This window comes from Takifugu rubripes, chromosome 21 (genome assembly GCF_901000725.2).
Source record: "Takifugu rubripes chromosome 21, fTakRub1.2, whole genome shotgun sequence".
Classification (NCBI taxonomy): domain Eukaryota; kingdom Metazoa; phylum Chordata; class Actinopteri; order Tetraodontiformes; family Tetraodontidae; genus Takifugu; species Takifugu rubripes.
This window is the reverse complement of record NC_042305.1, coordinates 5,969,022-5,989,186: the sequence shown is the minus strand read 5'-3', so window position 1 is coordinate 5,989,186 and position 20,165 is coordinate 5,969,022. Positions and strand designations below refer to the sequence as shown.

General features: G+C 40.4%; 1 protein-coding gene across 2 annotated transcripts in view; it reads left to right on the top strand.

The window, feature by feature from the left end:
• Nucleotides 1-20,165, top strand: part of fnbp1a (formin binding protein 1a) — a 28,547-nt gene that overhangs the window by 5,021 nt on the left and 3,361 nt on the right. Inside the window, exons 4-17 of one of the 2 annotated variants that reach the window (XM_029830228.1) lie at nucleotides 1,127-1,274; nucleotides 1,408-1,470; nucleotides 4,370-4,465; nucleotides 4,785-4,799; nucleotides 6,410-6,538; nucleotides 6,621-6,767; nucleotides 6,983-7,159; nucleotides 7,242-7,442; nucleotides 7,618-7,632; nucleotides 7,730-7,839; nucleotides 13,689-13,821; nucleotides 13,911-14,044; nucleotides 14,483-14,619; nucleotides 16,471-16,629. In XM_029830228.1, the coding sequence (XP_029686088.1) occupies nucleotides 1,127-1,274; nucleotides 1,408-1,470; nucleotides 4,370-4,465; nucleotides 4,785-4,799; nucleotides 6,410-6,538; nucleotides 6,621-6,767; nucleotides 6,983-7,159; nucleotides 7,242-7,442; nucleotides 7,618-7,632; nucleotides 7,730-7,839; nucleotides 13,689-13,821; nucleotides 13,911-14,044; nucleotides 14,483-14,619; nucleotides 16,471-16,629 (1,664 nt within the window). The remainder of the gene's footprint in view (nucleotides 1-1,126; nucleotides 1,275-1,407; nucleotides 1,471-4,369; nucleotides 4,466-4,784; nucleotides 4,800-6,409; nucleotides 6,539-6,620; nucleotides 6,768-6,982; nucleotides 7,160-7,241; nucleotides 7,443-7,617; nucleotides 7,633-7,729; nucleotides 7,840-13,688; nucleotides 13,822-13,910; nucleotides 14,045-14,482; nucleotides 14,620-16,470; nucleotides 16,630-20,165) is intronic. The other variant, XM_029830229.1, reaches the window with a different exon arrangement.

Sequence of the window (20,165 nt, the reverse complement as noted above, 5' to 3'; positions counted from 1 at the left end):
ACAGATGAGGCTAAACAGAATTATTGGGACATTTTAACAGGGTATATGTTTGGCATGAATAAAATGAAGCATTCTAGAAAAATAATCTTCAACACACCAATGTTAAAGACTGATGTGTTTGACTGGGCTACAAGAAGCATCTCACTGAAGTTTTTACAGCTAAATTAGCCAACATAGCTAATAAGGTGTAAGGTGCCCTGCCTTTTCACCTGAGTTACAATATACATTTTGTTAATTTCTTTGAGTAAAATAAGGCTTATTTTGTTATTTCTCTGTAATCAACTCACTTTCTTTTCCATAAATAAATAAAACTAGATTAGATTAGACCTTAATATGCTAAACGTTTCTTTATAAAGAACAAAATATCTAAATTAGTGTGTACACCTATAATATATCTTCTTGTGAGTGCTAGGCCTGGGAGTAGGGTTCTGCACAGTAACATAGCTGCTCCCATCTTTGAAGGTTTTATTAATTTCAGGAATTGACATCGTGATAAATTTAAAAAAAAATCTAATTGCAGTCAGTGCTACAAGAATCATTTTGGCTTCTTTTCTCCTGCCAGGAAAAAATAAATCTATTTTCAGGCTATTTTGGAATGGGGGATGCAGACATGAGGAGAAAATAGAAGTAATTCAGAGTGTTAGGTGTTCTTTTCTATGGACCCCTCACACAAGGAAATATACACTCATAATTTCTAACTAGAACATGAACTCCTTAGTTGTTTAAATACTCTCCAGGACTACAAAATGTGAAAGATGCTGAACCATCTAAATTGCCATCCTTTGCTGCACCCCATAGAGCACAATATGTGTCTGTAGAGGGTGCTGTATTTATGGAAACATTTGGGTTTTTTAAATGCAGTGGAGTTCTGGAAGCAACAAAGTAGAGATTTACCCATGAATGACTTTTTTCTTGTGTCCTCTTGATATTTTGCAAACAATACATTCTGCATTTGCTACATTGGCTGTGTGTGAAACTCAGTAGCTAATAGAGGATGACTAGTTCTGCTGTAAACGTTAAGTGCTTTCTTAACCTGCTCTTCCCTGCTCTCTGCCATTTTCTGTGAGTGGTATTGTCTCCATTGTTGAAACATTTTTGTTATCCTTTCTCTGATTGGTTGGTAAAGGTACACATGGTGTTTGGCCTTTGCTGCGACTCTTCGACAACTGCATGAACTTTCAATTCAGAAAGAAGAACTATCTGAAAACCTGAACTCCCAGGTAGTTTGTGAACTGATGAGATACACTCAGGAGTTGAAGACCGAGAGAAAGAGTGTGCGTACATACACATACGCATGCACACAACTGCGCAAACACACTCTACAATTTTATGTCAAAATATGGTTTGCAAATTGTAAAAATTGCAACATTGTCATCAGCAAGTTATTCGTGTTTTTTATTTTTACAGCATTTTCAAGATGGTCGTCGTGCCCAACAGCACATTGAGAATTCCTGGAAACAACTGGAAACTGTGGGTGATCTTTCAGCACCGATCACCATGCTAATTTGTATAATTCCAATTTTATTCAAAGTTTAAGTGTGGACTGTGTATTCAGACCAACATCATAACAACTGTGTAAATAGTTATGATGTTGGTCTGAATACACAGTCAAGATTTACTTGAGTTGGAATTTGTTGTGCTCAAATGGATGAGCCAGACTTTTAACATCACATTTATTACTTGAATAGGAACAGATTTGTCCAGTTGGCTCGTACCAGGTGGCTCACACACAGCACTTTACAAAGCACAGTGGTCAAATAGCTAAACCACAAATTGTATTATGTCATTTTAAAATGTATTTATACTCTATTAGCTTTTAGAGAGGGTACCCTGAACCAAACATTACAGATAACATAAGTATTAAATAAGCTATGGCAAGAGAAATAAAATATTTCATGTAGATACACTTGTTACACACAGAGTTTAGACTGGACCCGTAAGGAGACACACAACAGCTGACAGTGCTTAAACAAGACTTTAATTGAACTGAGATTACAGTGCACTGTGCGGTGGAAAGTGAGGTGCATGAAGTGCAGGTTCTTCCTCCGAAAGAGAGGTGCGTGGTGGCCTAGGAAGAGGTGTGAAAAAAAGAACAAAATTACTCTAAGGTACGAATCATGAGGACACTGCTGACGCACGTTTACCACAAGACAGAACAAACGATCAGATGCTGGTGAACAGCAGGCAGTGGCTATTGAAGAGTGTTGATTGATAAATAGCTGCAAGTGTAACAGTCACAAACAAACGGTACAAAAGCTAATCCACCACACCCCTAGAGAGAGAACCAAGAAAACCAAAGACAAACAAATGGCACAAAACACACTGGCCATGCCAGTGCCTCTGTTAAGGCAGAAGTGCGACAGAACCCACAATGCAGACCACGATCAGAAAAGTCCTTTGCCAAAGGAAGGTTTAGTCAACTAGAAAAAGAGCACCAAGCAAAACTTGCAGGTGTGGCCCAGAGCAGGCTGGACCCAGAAAATGAAACTGAGCGTAGCAGCTGAGGCTGGAAACAAAACAAAAGGCAATCAAAGAAACAGAAATCAAAACTCTAGCTTCTCTCTATAAGAATGAGCACAGGAGACGGTACGCAATTACCACATGGAGTTAAAGCGACAAACTGGCAGGGCCAGAGATAAATACAGCTGCTCCTGATGCGCTCGCAACCAGCAGGTGACAAACTCCAGAAGAGGGGGTTGGAGAAATCCAGCCTGCACAGATAAGGGAAATGAGTATTTAAAAAAAAGGGGACAAAGCAAAAACAAATCTGACCTGCACATCCCAGCACCCTCCCCGTCAATGGGCGAATCCTGGCACCCTACCAGGCTTATTGGGATGATCCCGGTATAAGGTGCACAGAGGACTGTTATCCCAGATGTGGTGGCGAGGAATGTGCCATTTAAGCTGGGCCACCATCAGGGGTTGACAATACGGTCAATCACAAATGGTGCGAGAAAATGAGGAATGAGATTCCGGGAGTCAGCTTGGAGGGAGAGATCCTTAGAGGAAAGCGAGACTCCCTGGCCTGGCAGATAGGACAGGGCTGGAACATGGTGAAGGTTGGCCTGCCTCTGGTACTGTGAGGAAGCATGTAGGAGGGCGGAGCGGACCCGACCCGACACCTTCCTGCAGCGATGCAGGCAAATAGGGACTTCATCTGGCAGAATGCCACTTCAGCCTCATTGGACAACTGGAAAGCCTTTAAAGTGGAGGTTATGCTAGTAAGAGGTGCTACCACCTTACTATAGTCCTCAATAAAGCACAGATAGAAATTGGCAACCCAAGAACCTCTGGAGTTGCTTGCGATAGGAGGGAGTTGGCCAGTGAGAGAACCAAGAGAACAAAACACAAAGAAATGGCATAAAACATATTGGACATGGCAACACTATCCTACATTTGGCTTTTTTCTCTATTATTTATGATTCCATCAACTCCAAAAGCAACGGGTTTCCCTGATCTGATCAAGTATTTGGGAATCACGGCTGATCACATAATTTTCAAAGGATTGGAATTGGGTGGAAAAGATGTGGATGGTGTTTAAAAAATTTAATTTTATGATATTCATAAATCCAAGTTGTACTTATTTGCGGAAAGTAGGTGCACAGAAATACAAGGTTGACTAATTCTAGCCGTGCCATTTAGGCTTTACAGCGCATATTTAGTGTCAATGAGTAGGCGATAAAGATTCTAGTATAGATTTTAGTACACACTGTTACTGTAATGTGAGTGACAGTGAGCTGAGCTGTGAGTCACTGAGCTGTGACAGGATTGGAAGAGACAACCAAATGTCCCGCTCCAATTGGATAATGTCAGATACCACATTCATATAATCAATAAAAGTGACAATTACAAACCTACTTCAGTTTAATTGCTATTGAAGGCAATATTGTAAGAATAAAGAATTTGGATGAAGTATACTTTCATTTATTGTTATACATATATTTTAAAATGTCCTACAGAACATAGGAGATGTAAAGTAATAATTCATATCCAAATGATTTCTGTGAGAGAAAGGTGTAAAGCTGGTGAGATGGTTCCATAGGTTGTTGAAACAATGTCACTACTAGTGACTGGAAAGCATTCAATTTACAAGTTTATGGTTTTAACAAACAAAAACAGGGTTTTAGTGAATATCTTACCAGGAGAGTACAGAGCAAAAGGGCTGGAAAACTTTATTCGTAGGTGTGCATTCCTGATGACTGATAAAGAGGGCTGAGCCCACTCTCATGAACTACAGGAATAATTCCACATCCACTACAATTTGACAACCTGCATGGTTACATTTTTTGAACACTTTCAAGCCCACAATAAATGCTAATGTTGAGGTTGATGATCTAGTTATTTTGGTGTTTACTTTGTATTTTTTCAGAGTAAACGGCGGTTTGAGCGAGACTGTAAGGAGGCAGAGCGAGCACAGCACATCTGCAACAGAATTGACCTTGACAACAAGACAGATGGAGAGAAGGTAGATACATTCACATTAGAAGTAGTAGAAACTCTACTCTTTGTGCTTTCTGATTACAGTGGTAGACATCAAATCCTAAATTTCTTTTATTTTTTCTATGATTTGGTCAGTTAGCAAACAGTTTCAGAAGCAGTGGTTCTTTTTGATTGAATGATGATTATAGGCACTCACATATTAAAGGCCTCAACATAGATTTGATTTGATTTCCCCATGTATTGCTTAATGCTAACAACTGGATGCCTGAGAACAGCCATCGAGAATCACCTTGACATCTGAGACATGATTTATGTTTAACTGTCTCTGATCTTATCTCCCTCAGCGCTGCACTTTGAAGGTAAGATCTTTTTTAACCTATGTGTGGAAAGCTAGAAATTTTTCAAAATAACTATTTTTAGATAATTTTGGGGAAAACCTGATTTTTATGTAATTGCATAAAATTTATAACAATATTTAATGTCTGAGTTAAAGATCACGTCTGGATCAAATATACCGTATTTTCACAACCATAAGGCGCACCGTATTATAGGGCGCACCTTCAATTAACGGCCTATTTTAGAACTATTTTCATACACAGGGCGCACCGTGTTATAAGGCGCATAGCATAGAAACTGCGTAGTGCCTGTTGTTTCATGACGCATTCACTAGATCAAGCTGCGCTAAAAGGAATGTCAATAAAACAGTCAGATAAGTCAGTCAAACTTTATTAATAGAATACAAACTGGCGTTCTCACAACTCCATTCACTCCCAAATGAATAAACAGCTGTTTTATTATTTTTCCCGAGTGACGTAGTGTTTTCGCGTAAAACAGCGAGTTATAACAGGCAGTGCAACATTTTTATCACAAGTGGATAGTGGGGTTTAATAAATCTTCGATTTAGTGCAACATTTTTATCACGTAGTACCGTTGCGGTAATTTAAACGTTAGTGCAAACACAATATACGGTAATTCTCGAAGTAGTGCAAAGCAATAGCAATATAACAATAGCAATATAACAACGTTGTTCAAATGGTAATGTCCATATTCACAGTATGACCAGCCTTGTTAAGTTGTAAACACACAAAAGAAACACGTAAAGCTCACTTTATCAGTTCATTCCTCATTCAGGAATCCCTCGAATTCCTTCTTCGGTGTCCGAATTGAACAGTTGTGCGAATACGGCGTCCAACATGGCCGGCTCCATCTCGTCACAGTCGTCATCAGGGTCAGTGTCGCTGGTGTTGTCTGGCATTTCATTGACAATCCCTGCCTTCCTGAAAGCTCGGACCACGGTCGAGACTGATATATCAGCCCAGGCATTTACGATTCACTGGCAGATAGTGGCGTATGCTGCTCGGCGCTGTCTCCCCGTCTTGGTGAACGTGTGTTCACGCTCCCACGCAGTTGGCAGTCTAGCTTTGAATGCCCTGTTGACACCAATATCTAGCGGCTGGAGTTCCTTTGTTAATCCACTTCTGGCTTTGTTTCCTCGGAAGCTCCGTTGAGTCTTCTTCACCTGGCGCAGGTCGTCTTGTTGTTTCTTCCACTTCCGTACCATTGATTCGTTCACGTTAAATTCTCTTGCCAATGAGCCATTTTGGGGTCTTTACAGACAGAAATGGTTTGGGACTGAACTAGAATTCCTATTTATCACTCTTACTGCTGTTACTTCGGCCACGCCTACTGACTACGGTAGCCGCAATTAACCAATATTACCGTAATCCATACAAAAGGCGCACCGGGTTAAAAGGTGCACCGTCGATTTTTTAGAAAATTCTAGGCTTTTAGGTGCGCCTTATAGTCATGAAAATACGGTAATGGCAAGATTTCTAGCAGTTTAGGTTTTTTAATACCAGCCAGAGAAGTGTTTTCACTACATCATTACCTCCACCAAGCAGGTTTTTTGACAGATGGCATGCTTCTCAGAAAAATAACAAAGCTCTGAACAAATTTTAATCACTCTCAGGCTCATCAGACAGCTCAACAGAAGAAAGAAGCTGCTGAAGAGTCTAGGAAAGACTATCAGTCCAGTTTAAGCCAGTTTAACCATGACCAGTACCAGCACTACCACACCCTAGTTCCCGTTATATACCAAGTAAGATAGCACAACTGTGACATAGCCCTGGTTATTCCGAGAAAGGTGAAGGTCAGGGAATGTTGTGTTTCTGTGTTTGTAGCGAATCCAGGACATGGAGGAGAGGCGCATTGAGAGAATATGCGAAGGCATGCGTTTGTTAGTGGATACTGAGAGAAAGGTTCTCCCTGTTATGAGCCGTTGCCTGGATGCCATGATGGACGCAGCTGAAAGCGTTCAGCCCCGGATGGTGAGTCTCCTTGGATAGTAGATGGAAAAAGGCCAAACAAGAAAAAACACATCCTGCTTCTCACCATGTTTTTTTTTTGTATCTTTTTTCCATTACATACAAATTAGCACAACGTTTTCAGATTCAGTAATATGAACATTTGACTCACAGTAGACGGACAGTAATACCAATACCAGTACAAACAATGTTTAAAATAATTGTGTTTGCATGGTTAGGACACCCAGCAGGTAGCGGAGGTGTATAAATCAGGATTCGACCCTCCAGGTGATGTGGCATTCCAGGACTATAGTGCCACCATCAGACGGAGCGTTTCGGAATCCAGTTACCTTGATAATCGAGCTGAAGGACGAAGACAAAGCAAAAAAAGATGGCCCTTTATACGAAAAAATAAGGTTTGAACATAAAGCTGATGCTTATGCAAATAAACACTCTCAAATCTGGCTGCACTGACAACAGCTCTCCCTCTTACTGCAGCTATTGAGACTGCTCTCATCCCCCCACCAGCCCCCACCCCCACCCCCACCCCCGATCTTGCCTTCCCCAGAGGCCCCAGCTCATAATCTGCAACGCCCCCCCCCTGCCTGTAGAGCACCTATCACCCAGCAGCTGAATGACTTCATGATGTGTGGCTCCAGGACAAGAAGGAAACAGTGTTTTCGCAGTCTCAAGCGAGGGGTATTATATATAAATATATGTTTTTATATGTGCTTTTACTTTTTAAAAATGCATGTGTATACAAATAAATTTGTGTGTAAGATGTGGGTTTATGTTAATGTGTGTATATTTATTTAAATGTCTAGATGTATAAAATCACTTTTGATGATGTTTTACCCCTGTTTACCCCTGACAGCTGTCACTGAAACTGGTGAGCATTGCACCTTTTTTGCACATGTTCCATTACAGTTAATGTGTTATGTGGTCATATTTGAATTTTGTAAATGTAGTTTTAAAATTTGTTTCAGGGCTTGGCTCCGGCAGACTGCAGCCACCTCCCTCCTGAACAGAGACGCATTAAACTTCAAAGCAGAATCAATAATATCAGCCAAGAGATTCAGAGAGAGAAAGAACAGAGGTACACCTCATCAAACACTATTCTGTTCTCAAAAACATCCCCCGCTGCCACCCGCCATATCTTCTGAGTCCTATCTGTCCTCTGGAGGTGTGTGTAGGTTCTGGCTTCTGCAGTCCTTTGACTGCAATGACTGGGATGGTGATTTGGAGAGTATTTCTGACAAAGTTAAATACAATATCAATTGTTGTGTTGCATGTGTTAAAGCTGCTATCAGTACATAGAAAAATCTCAGAGCAGTCCTGAGAATGCTATCCCAGCTACTGTGATTCATGAAGATAATGTTAAGCACAACTGCTGGTTGTACAAGTCATGTGATCTGCATTAAATACCGCAATTCACTTCTAACAGTTATGCTGAATTGTGTGGTAAAGCCACTTCAGATGGTCCAAAATGCAGCATTTATATCCCGATTCACTACTCCATAGCTCTGCACTGTTAGTAGGTAGTTGTAATTGTGCCAGGTAGTTTAGGACTGTAAGGTATTTTATTCACATTGGTCTCGATTGCATAGTAGCTGATTATGTCTCTCACTCTAAGTCGTTTGGAATAAAGGACCTGCTAAATGATGAAAAAGTAAATGTAAAATGACCACCAACTCACAACATGGATGTAGATTCTGACAAATTTTACAAGAGTGGTAGTCTATAGGCAATGTTCCCTCTAATTTTTCATGTGTCTGAGCAGACACAAAAGTTCCCTGAGCACACTGAGGACCACTGTGAGCAACATCAGATGGGTACGCTGTGGCCACACACCAGTATCATGCTTGTTACCTTGGATCATAGCAAGTTACATGGCTTATTAAAATAATCAAATGACAGCAGCACATAAAATGAAAAAGACAAAAATCTTGTTGTTCATGAGATGTGTACTATGTTATATGTGAGAGTCCTGCTTTAACCATAGGAAGAGTCCTGAAAGAGTCCTAGGAAGAGTTTCACTGCTTGTTTTTCTATTTGCACACAATCCGACAGCCATTCCATCTTAAAAGAATCGCATTTCTTTTTTACTTTGGCTTGATGAGTGGATGTGGCTCTGCCCGTTTGTTTTGCCATGATAAGGGATTAGCATTTGCGTCTCTTAACTCTGCTGCACTGTTGTTAGCTAGCTAACCTGAACGGCGAGTAAAGGCAGGGCACATACGCAAACACTATCAATGCTATGATTGGCTGGACACCTGTCGCTCATTGAGTTACGTTGCGAAATGGTACAGAAAACAATATTACTGGTCTAATAAACTAGATTATATCAGTTCTAAAATTAAATATTCATTAATACGTTTCTGTTGAATTTTATTTTGTGCGCTGCATAGATTTTCTTATGCGCTGAGTATGTGCAAGCAGTGCGCGATTGCGCAAGCGCGCAGCTTAGAGGGAACATTGTCAATAGGTGCTTTGGTCTTTCTATTCAGGATCAGGCTACAGGGGCATCCTTAACTTCCCTTTTCCACTCTGTCAGGGTTAGGCCTTTGGTTTCCATTGGAGCAAATCAAATCATATCAAATCAATCTTTATTTATTAAGCATGTTTTACAATCAAAATTGTTTCAAGGCGCTTTCCAGAATAGCAGGGCCTAACCCCAGACAAGCAACAGTGGCAAGGAAAAACTCCCCTTTAACAGGAAGAAACCTTGAGCAGGACCAGGCTCATGTAGGGAGACCCTCCTGCTGATGGCCGGCTGGGTAGAGAGAGAGGAGATGGGGGAGGAAAGGTAGAGGATAGAATAGGTAGGAGAGGAGAGGAGAGGAGAGGAGAGGAGAGGAGAGGAGAGGAGAGGAGAGGAAACCATGACCCAGTGGGGTTACAGAGGCCTGTCAGGTGATCATGTTTCTGGGCCCCGCAGCCTCGGCCTATAACAGCATAGCTAAGATGTTAATCTAATGATTAGACGACCCCCTAAGTATGATAATTTGTCTGTCTATGACAGTAACTGGAACTACAGAATTAGTAACAATAAACTTTTTCAAAGGGGTAGGTTTTAAACCTAATTTTAAAAGTAGAGATGGAGTCAGCCTCCCGTACCTGGACAGGGAGCTGGTTTCATAGCAGGTGGGCCTGGTAGCTAAATGCTCGGCCCTCCATTCTACCTCTAGAGACTCTGGGAACCACAAGTAGACAAGCATTCTGAGAGCGGAGCGGTCTATTGGGATGATAAGGTGTCACTAGCTCAGGTGAAAAAAGGCACTTCTAGAGACTGTTTTAATGTGTGACTTGAAGGACAGATTTTGGTCAAAAGTTAGATTCCTCGATTCCTAGATTCCTCACAGAGAGACTAGATGTTAATGAGATACCATCCAGAGTGATCATGTGATCTAATCTATCCCTGAGAGGTTGAGGACCAAACACCATGACCTCAGTTTTTCTTGAGTTAAGGAGGAGGAAATTTGAAGACATCCAGGACTTTGTGTCTTTAAGACAGGTCTGAAGCTTCACTAACTTCTCTGTCTCCTCTGGTTTCATGGATAGATTTAGCTGAGTGTCATCAGCATAACAATGAAAATATATTCCATGCTGCTGAATAATGTTTCCGAAGGGAAGCATGAACAAGGTGAAAAGGATTGGTACAAAAGTACAAACGCTTGTGGAACTCCATGGCTAACCCTACTGTATGAAGAGGGAATGCCATGGACATGAGCAAACTGGTATCTATCTGATAATTACAATCTAAACCAGTCTAGTGCTGTCCCTTTAATGCCAATCACACGTTCCAGTGTCTGTAACAGGATGCTGTGATCACAGCACTGAGATCCAGCAGAACCAGCATAGAGACCAATCCATGATCTGAAGCTATAAGAAGATCATTAGTAACTTTAAGAAGTGCTGTTTCTGTGCTGTGATGAGCTCTAAAGCCTGACTGAAACATCTCAAACAGGCTATTTCTCTGCAGGTGCTCCAGTAACTGAGTCACCACCACCTTCTCAAGAACTTTAGAGATAAAAGGAAGGTTGGATATCGGCCTATAGTTTGCTAACACATCAGGATCCAGTGATGGTTTTTTAAGCAACGGCTTAATCACTGCCACCTTGTAGGACCGGGGTACATAACCTGTCACTAAAGAACAATTGATCTGGTCCAGGAAAGATCTGCCTATCAATGGTAAAACATCCTTCAACAGGTGTGTTGGGATGGGATCTAAAAGACACATGGTGGACTTGGCTTTCTGAATTAGCGATGATGCCTCAGAAAAATATATAGGACTGAAGGAGTTTAAGGGCTCGTTGGAGACCCTGTATGTCCCCACAGTCAGCACATCTGGTGATGGTCCAGTTGTTGGGATGGCCTGGTTAGCTTTTTCTCTGATAGCTAGAACTTTATCAGTGAAGAAGCTCATGAAATCTTCACCACTAAGGGAAGAAGGAATACATGGATCTAAAACACTGTGACTCTTGGTTAATTTGGCCACAGTGCTGAAAAGAAACCTGGGGTTGTTCTTGTTTTCTTCAATTAAAGAAGAAAAGTACGCTGTTCTAGCCTTACAGAGGGCCCTTTTGTAAACTAATAGACAATCTTTCCAGGCTACATGATAGCTGTCTATTTTACAAGAATGCCACTTCCTTTCTAGTCTGCGCACTTTCTGCTTGAGGGTCCAGATATGTGAATTATACCACGGGGCACGCCTCCTCTGATTTACTATTTTCTTTTTCAGGGCGGCAACAGAATCAAGCGTGATTCTCAGTGAGGTTGTTGCACCTTCAGCAATAGAGTCAACCTCAGCAGGGCTAAGATTATAATGATTGATCCTTGGGGAAACACACGGTGGTCCTGGGATTAGCACAGGGATTGCTTCCTTAAACTTAGCTACAGCATTATCTGAAAGACATCTGCTATAGTCAGACTGTGTTCTGAGGATAGAAGAATCCTTAATCATAAATGTAAAAGTGATCAATGAATGATCTGACAGGAGTGGGTTCTGAGGGAGCAGTGACACATGTTCTACCTCAACACTGTAAGTCAGAACTAGATCAAGGGTATGGTTTAAGCTATGAGTTGGTTAGTTTATCTGCTGGAGGAAACCAACTGACTCAAGTAATGAAATTAAGCCATTTCTAAAGCTGTCATTTACAACGTCAACATGGATATTAAAGTCTCCAATGATAATGACTTTGTCTGTTCTCAGGACCAAGTCAGATCAGAAATCAGAGAACTCAGATAGGAAATCTGAATGTGGCCCAGCAGGGGGCCGATATAGAACTACAAACAAAAGTGGCTTTTCTGTCTTCCAGTTTAGATGGGTGATGCTAAGAGTCAGGCTTTCAAATGAACTGGAGCCATGTTTTGGTCTAGGATTAATTAATAACTTGGAGTGATAGATTGCTGCCACTCCCCCTCCTCGACCAGTAACATGAGGAATATGATAATTAAGATAGGTAGGAGGAGTAGATTCATTTATGCTAACATACTCCTCCTCCTGAAGTCTCAGTAAGACAAAATAAATCAATGTGATGATCCGCTATCAGGTCATGCACTAACAGGGATTTACACAAAATAGATCTAATATTTAACAGTCAACACTTAATTGTGATAGTAGTTTTCCCAACTTGTGCTTTGGTATTAATTTTGATATGATTATGGTGATTGACCGCTCCCCTGCTCTGTGCTTGATGAACTTTTAACCGTGGAACAGAGACTACCTCTATAGTGTTAAATATGTTATTGTTGGTGGATGAGGGTTCTATGGAAGCAGCAGAGAGGTGTGTAAGACTACAACTCTGCATCCTGGTCTGGACCCTGGTTTGTCAGGTCACTTTGGGTCTAATAAAATTAGCCAAGTTACTAGAAATGAGAGAGGCACCATCCCATGTGGGATGGACACCGTCTCTCCTAATTAGACCAGGTTTTTCCCCAAAACTCTTCCAATTGTCTGTAAAGGACACCTGGTTTTCGGGGCACCACCGTGACAGCCAGTGATGAAGCGACGACATGCGACTAAACATTTAATCGCTGGCCAGATTGGGGAGGGGACCAGAGAATGCTACGGAGTCCGACATCATTTTTGTGTAGTTGCACACGACTCTATGTTAATTTTGGTGACCTCCGACTGACGAAGGCGGGTGTCGTTTGCTCCAACGTGAATAATAACTTTACCAAATTTACGTTTACTTCTCGCCAGAAGCTTTAGATTGTTTTCTATGTCGCCCGCTCTGGCCCCCGGAATGCACTTGACTATGGTCGCTAGAGTCGGCTCTAGACCTTTTTTTTGAAATTGTGAAAGTAAAATGTATTCTTCAAAGTCCAGTGGCTCTCAGATTGGCTCCCTTGAACATGTCCTGTAGCTATTAGTTTCCCTGTTGTGGAACACGTTCCCTGATACAGGAGGCTGACTCCTTAACTATTGTGTAGCAAGAATCATTGTTGTAGCTAATTTAATGCTCATAATTGGAACAGCAGCAGTGTCACCTTTAGCATATTTAGTTAAGGCCAAAGTAACAAATGCATAAGGCCAAGGCTGCCGGAGTATGGAAACATGATCACCTGGCAGGTTTCTCTGATCTGATTGGTTCTTGCTGCATGTCTACACCTGCTCTCTTCATTTTACAGGTCAGTTTTTGATGTCATTAACCCCTTTTCTTGTGCTTTTGTGACAATTTTTCGTTCGTTTGGTTTCATTATTACACTATTGGGTTTTGTATTATAGCGTTTAATGCTTGTGTTGATTTGCTATTTGATTATTGACAATCCAGGGTTTGGTCCCATTTTAGCAAATAAAGCACCCTGCGTCTTTCTTGATTGTGCTTGCCATCCTTTGTTAACCTGAAAGGCATGATTATGGTGTCGGTTGCGCTTCTCTTATTTAAATAATAGGTGTAACAGCTATAAGGAGTTGAATGGAATGTGTGTGTGTGTTTTCAGGGATGCTCTGTTAAAGATGAAGGAGGTATATGAACAAAGTCCTCAGATGGGTGATGCTGACAGTTTGGAGCCTCGACTGGAAGAAGTGAAACAGATTCTTCAAAAACTGGATGATGAACTAAAGAAAAACCAGGTTTATATCACAAATGCACACAATATGCAGTGTACAATAAACATACAACAATGTGTTAACAAGCCTGTTGTCTCTGCTTGTATACCCAGGCGTGGCTGAAGGAAACTGACAACAGACTGTCTGAAAATGGCACCAGGAGACATAGTCGAGGTTGTGCCCTAAATGCGTCAGGAGGCAGCAGCCTGAAACAGCTGGAGAACCACCATCCAGCTAGCAGAGAGAGGTACCTAATGGCTCAAGAAGGATGAGTCTGCTTTTGCCTTTCTGGGGTCTGGTCTTTGTTTTGTTTTCTTGTCTTTACTATTTCCCTTGCAGAGACATGATGAGGGTATTGGAGCTTATTCCAAATGCTTAAACTGAGGGTCAAATAGTTGTTGTTTTTTTCAACACAACTATGACTCATTTGGAAATGAGATGTGTTCATCTTGTCTTCCTTAAAATTAGCAATAAGAATTTGGTTAGATATGCATTTCAGGTTAAGTATCAAACCAAAAAATGTTCTGATTTGTTGTAAAAAAAATAGAATCATTCATAATCAACCATAAGCTTTAAAACTACTATGAATCAATAATATCTCCAATCATCCCTCAACCCATAGGAATTTGATGCAGTGCAACCCACTGCCATGGTGATGATTTCTGTCTGTTTCTTTGTCTCTTAGTCCCGACGGCAGTTATACTGAAGACCATGGCAGTTCAGAGCTTCACTTTAAGTCTCAAACTTCTGAGTTTGATGATGAGTTTGATGATGATCTTTTACCAAGCATTGGGACCTGCAAATCTCTTTATCCCTTTCAGGGTATTTATTTATTTTAATTGCTTTATATTTAGCATAGATATGTGTGAGGTTGATGAGGTTTTATATATTCCAACATGACCACCAACATTCTAATGAAGCTATTGCTCAAAAGTTGATTGATTTCAGAAATTTAATCAAAATATTTGCATGTATTTAATCCAAATACATATTTCAAGTGTTTACTTAAACTCAGATACTATAGCTTACGGCTAATAAAAAAGCTTAATTCAATCGATCCAAGATGGCATGTCATATCACTGCCATTATGGAGACATGGATGGAAGAAAGCATGCTGGACTCCACCCTGTAGTTGGACAGATTCCAGTGCAATTCTCCAGCAAAACTCAGTGGTGGCATTTGTTTCTACATCAACAGCAGCTGGTGTAATGATATAAATGATCTGCAATTTTTTCCTTCCTGGAAACATCCTATACTTTAACACTTTCTACTCCTTACACCACCTTCAGTAACTTCTGCCTATCCACACTTCACTGAGCCACATGGTTGAAACGATTCCTACTAAACTTTCTAAACCTGTGGTGGGGACATGTGGAGAAGTGAGCAAAGAAAGCAACGGAGAACCTCTAGATGAGACTATGGGGGTTAGGGTTAGGCATTTATGCGGATACTGTAAAATCATTGATCATCTGTGGGAACTGCCACATACTTTCTGGGTGACTTTCAACAATGACAAAACAGTTCACATGCAGACTGAGCTCTGAGATTGGCCTTAAAAGTTTAACTTTCCATGAATGTGCTTGGATGTAGCTCTCCGAGAACAGCAGCTTTTTCACCCTTTGATGTCTGGTCCTCCTGGTTCAGGGCATCAATGATGGTCTCCTGGACAACTATCAGGCCTGTAGTCTTCATGTTGGTGAAGCCTCCTAAACTAAATGGACTATTTTGTAGCTCAGTAAACCTTTACAGCTGTTTTAAAAAAAAATTTTTTTTTAAATCTCTTGGACACTGAATTTGGGCTTTAGCCATAATAATCAGAATTAAAAGAGACAAACTTGAAAAAATATCAGTCTATGTATAATGGTATAATGAATCTATAGAACATATAAATTTTACCTTTTTGAATGGAGTAAACTGTATTTCATGAAAAAGGACCCAAAAGTAGCACAGAGTACCAAAAGCAGCACAGGGTACCAAACAGGGTAACTTCTTTGCTCGCTTGTTTATATTACCTTAACCACCACAAATGAATATGTAGGTGCACAGTCAACAGGGAAGTGAAATCAGGTATGACAAACTGAAATAAATCAACTTTTTGACATTATAATTTGTTGACATACACAAGTATAAGCATCATTATAAGTTTTTAGAAAGCCTGGAAGTTGTTTCAAGAAATGAAACTAAAATTTGGTCTGAACTTTGACTTTTAAAAAGAAAAAACTAATTGTAAAGGCGCTGTAAAAGTCCAATTTTTCCATTCTACTCTGTTATGTTCATAAAACTTGATTTATTTGCAAATGTGATGAAAAATGTCCTGATTGGTTTATAGTTTAAATGCACTGGCACACTCTGTGATTTAATTAAATTAAACCATTCATTTCCATTAATGGCATGACAAATTGGTTTGACATTTATATTATTTATATTAAAGTCATGGGAATTGATATGAATATTGACAGAAATTTTGTTGAAGTAAGAGTTTGTCCATGGATGAAGAAAATCTGTTCACTCTTACTATAAATGTACATATTTACTGTAAATGTACATTCTATTGGAAAAGCTGCCTCACTGACTCTTTAAAGCCTGGAGTGGGAGACGCGTTTGATGTTTTAATACCTGGTTAAAGGTGCAGTCCTAAAAAATAATTGTCGTGTTCATGTCATGTCTCTGCAGGTCAGACTGAGGGAACTTTGTCAATGGTGGAAGGAGAACTACTTTCTGTAGTGGAAGAAGACAAAGGTGATGGTTGGACAAGAGTGCGGAGGAATTTGGAGGAAGAAGGCTACGTCCCTACATCATATATCAAAGTTTTCCTGGAGAGCAGCACAAAAGGTGGAGTGACTTACATATGATCTCCATGCAGTATTAACAAATATTAAAAGTGAAACATGCAATCTTTATTTTCTGAACCATTTTTTAAATAATCTTTTTTTGAATACTTTATATCTATAGGTTATTCTTTTGGTGTAGGTTAATGTATTCCATTAAGCAATGACTGCAGATGGCTAACTGTACACAGCAAGACCTGATTACTGCCACACCTGCGGGATGTAAAAGTTACTTAAATAGGACCTGCTTGACAAAGTGAAGCATGCTATGAGATGTGGAATAAATATACATCTTGCCCCCATGTAGAAACATTCAGGAACAGGTGAGAAACAAAATGATTGATGTCTATCGGACTGGTTAAGACCACAGTAAGAACCATCTTCATCTAAAGATACTTGAACTCCTCTGCTTGAGGCATGTCCTCTCTACTAATCTAATGAGGGCAAGTCATGGTGCCTATTCTCGTCCTAGCTGCTTGCTTACATTTCAGACCACAATTCACTAAACCACTTTGAACTGGGGCCAGGTCACAGAGGCAGCAGTCTATCGGGTTTTTCTGGTCGGTGAAAATAGAAGTTTGAAGGACTGTCAATTTTCAAATTCAATACCATATGTAAGGACCAAATCAAGGCTGTCAATGTACCTGTTGAGTTGGTGAATTTACCCTCGGCAAAACCCCATCGAAATAATGAGTGAATACAATGCTAAGTCATTTTCCTTGCCAATGTGAATATTAAAATATGCTTTCAGTTGGGCAAAATAAATCTATATCAAAGTCCAATATCATGTCTTTATCAGAACAGCCTTAGAGGGCAGAGAGCTGATGTTTAAGAGGCCACATTTATTTTTCTTATAATGTAGATCTGTTGAGATACTACAGTGGTTGTGTTAATTTTATAACATTGTTTTGAGTGACTTCCCTTCATGGTTTTAAGTGCTTAGAAAATTAGTGGGCAGAAACAGTTTCTATAATATATTGTCATTGCAACTGTTTTAATGGAGGTGCAGAGAAGTGTGTATGACTGTAGTTCTGCGTTCTGGCCCCAGCTCTGATTTTTCATGGATTACCGCTTCCCGTGGCTAACCATTTTTCCCCACTTAGCGACACACCCGCTGAGAAACCAAATCTGGCAATTGGCGACTCTGTTTTGCACTATGTGAAGCCGACTCTAGCTACCATAGTTAAGTGCATTCTGGAGGCCAGACATAGACATCCATGTAAACGTTGTAAATGACAGCTTTAGTAATGGCTTAATTTCATTACTTGAGTCAGTTGCTTTCCTTCAACAGATAAACCAACCAACTCATAGTTTCAACCACACCCTTGATCTAGTTCTGACTTATGCTCTCAAAAGGTGGTGGTGACTCAGTTACTGGAGCACCTGCAGAGAAATAGCCTGTTTGAGATGTTTCAGTCAGGCTTTAGAGCTCATCACAGCACAGCAGGCTAACGTCAGGGTTAGCGTCACGAGGTCCTAAACTGATTTACTGCCTGATCGCAGCACTTCTTAAAGTTACTAATGATCTTCTTATAGCTTCAGATCATGGACTGGTTTCTATGCTGGTTCTGCTGGACCTCAGTGCTGTGATCACAGCATCCTGTTACAGAGACTGGAACATGTGATTGGCATTACAGGGACAGCACTAGACTGGTTTAGACCAATCCTTTTCACCTTGTTCATGCTTCCCTTCAGAAACATTATTCAGCAGCAAGGAATATATTTTCATTGTTATGCTGATGACACTCAGCTAAATCTATCCATGAAACCAGAGGAGACAGAGAAGTTAGTGAAGCTTCAGACCTGTCTTAAAGACACAAAGTCCTGGATGTCTTCAAATTTCCTCCTCCTTAACTCAGGAAAAACTGAGGTCATGGTGTTTGGTCCTGAACCTCTCAGGGATAGATTAGATCACATGATCACTCTGGATGGTATCTCATTAACATCTAGTCTCTCTGTGAGGAATCTAGGAGTAACTTTTGACCAAAATCTGTCCTTCAAGTCACACATTAAAACAGTCTCTAGAATTGCCTTTTTTCAGAATGCTGGTTTACTTGTGGTCCTCAGATTCTCGATGGGTAGAATGGGGGGCCGAACATTTAGGTACTAGGCCCCCCTGCTGCGGAATCAGCTCCTAGTCCAGGCACGGGAGGCTGAGTCAATCTCTACTTTTAAGATCAGACTTAAAATCTTCAAACATACCTCTTTGAAAAAGCTTATTATCACTAATTCTATCGTTCCAGTTATTATCTTAGACCAGGGGTGCCCACACTTTTTTAGCATGCGAGCTACTTTTCAAATGACCAAGTCAAGAAGATCTACCTACTATAAATTTACAAAACATACATTTATTCATAAATATATTGAGAATTCTTTATATGATCCATATAAATTTGTGTACTTCGCATAACTACATGAATCCTTGTTGCTCAAAGCAAATTTGTGCATTACCTTAATGTAAGGTAATGACAAAAAACATTTTTTTTTCAGCATGCAAGCTACTTACAAAATTACCAATTTAAAATGATCTACCCACCACAAAAATGCAAAACATCTAATTATTTTCAAATGTATTGAAGATTCTTTGTATGTACAATGTGTGTTGATGTACCTTGCATAACCGAATGAGCCAATATTACAAAACACATAATATTAACTAATTGGCTTAAAATCAGAGGTAATGCGCTGAACAGCTTAGCGCTTAGCGCCGTTGTTTGCGCATGAGCCTAAAGGTCAAAATTCAGTTGTCATCTGACTGGTTGCCCTGTAAGTCAATCAAGTATCGGGATTGATGATAGGCTGACATCGTAAGTTCTGCTGCACTTAGCACCGTTGTTTGCGCTTGATTGGTCACCTGAAGGTCAAATTCAGTTGTCATCTAACTGGCTCCACTGTATATCAATCAAGTGACGGGATGAATGATAGGCTGATATTTTTTAATGTTTTTAATGCTCGACCAGTACTACCTCCGCGATTGACTGGTAGATCGCGATCGACGTAATGAGCACCCCTGTCCTAGACAGACAAACTATCATATTTAGAGGGTCATCTAATAATTAGGTTAACATCTTAGTTATGCTGCTGAGGCTGCCGGGTCACAGAAACATGATCATCTGAAAGGCCTCTGTCACCCCACTGGGTCATGGTTTCCTCTCCTCTCCTCTCCTCTCCTCTCCTCTCCTCTCCTCTCCTCTCCTCTCCTCTCCTCTCCTCTCCTCTCCTCTCCAATTAGATCAGTGATGTTATTTCTTGTGTAGTCCCCCCCCCACCCCCGTATTCATCTACCCCGCTGACTCACTCAACTCAACTCTACCGGCAGTTTATTTTCATTAATATAATGTATTTCTATATTCTCTACCTACCGTATTTTCACGACCATAAGGTGCACTGTAATAAAAGGCGCAGTCTCAGTTACGGGTGCTATATCTATATTTAAAACATACATAAGGCGCACCGTATTATTAGGCGCATGCTAAAACATACAGTAAAAATTGACAACGGAAGTAAAACAGTGAGTTTCGACACATTTATTGAACAAAA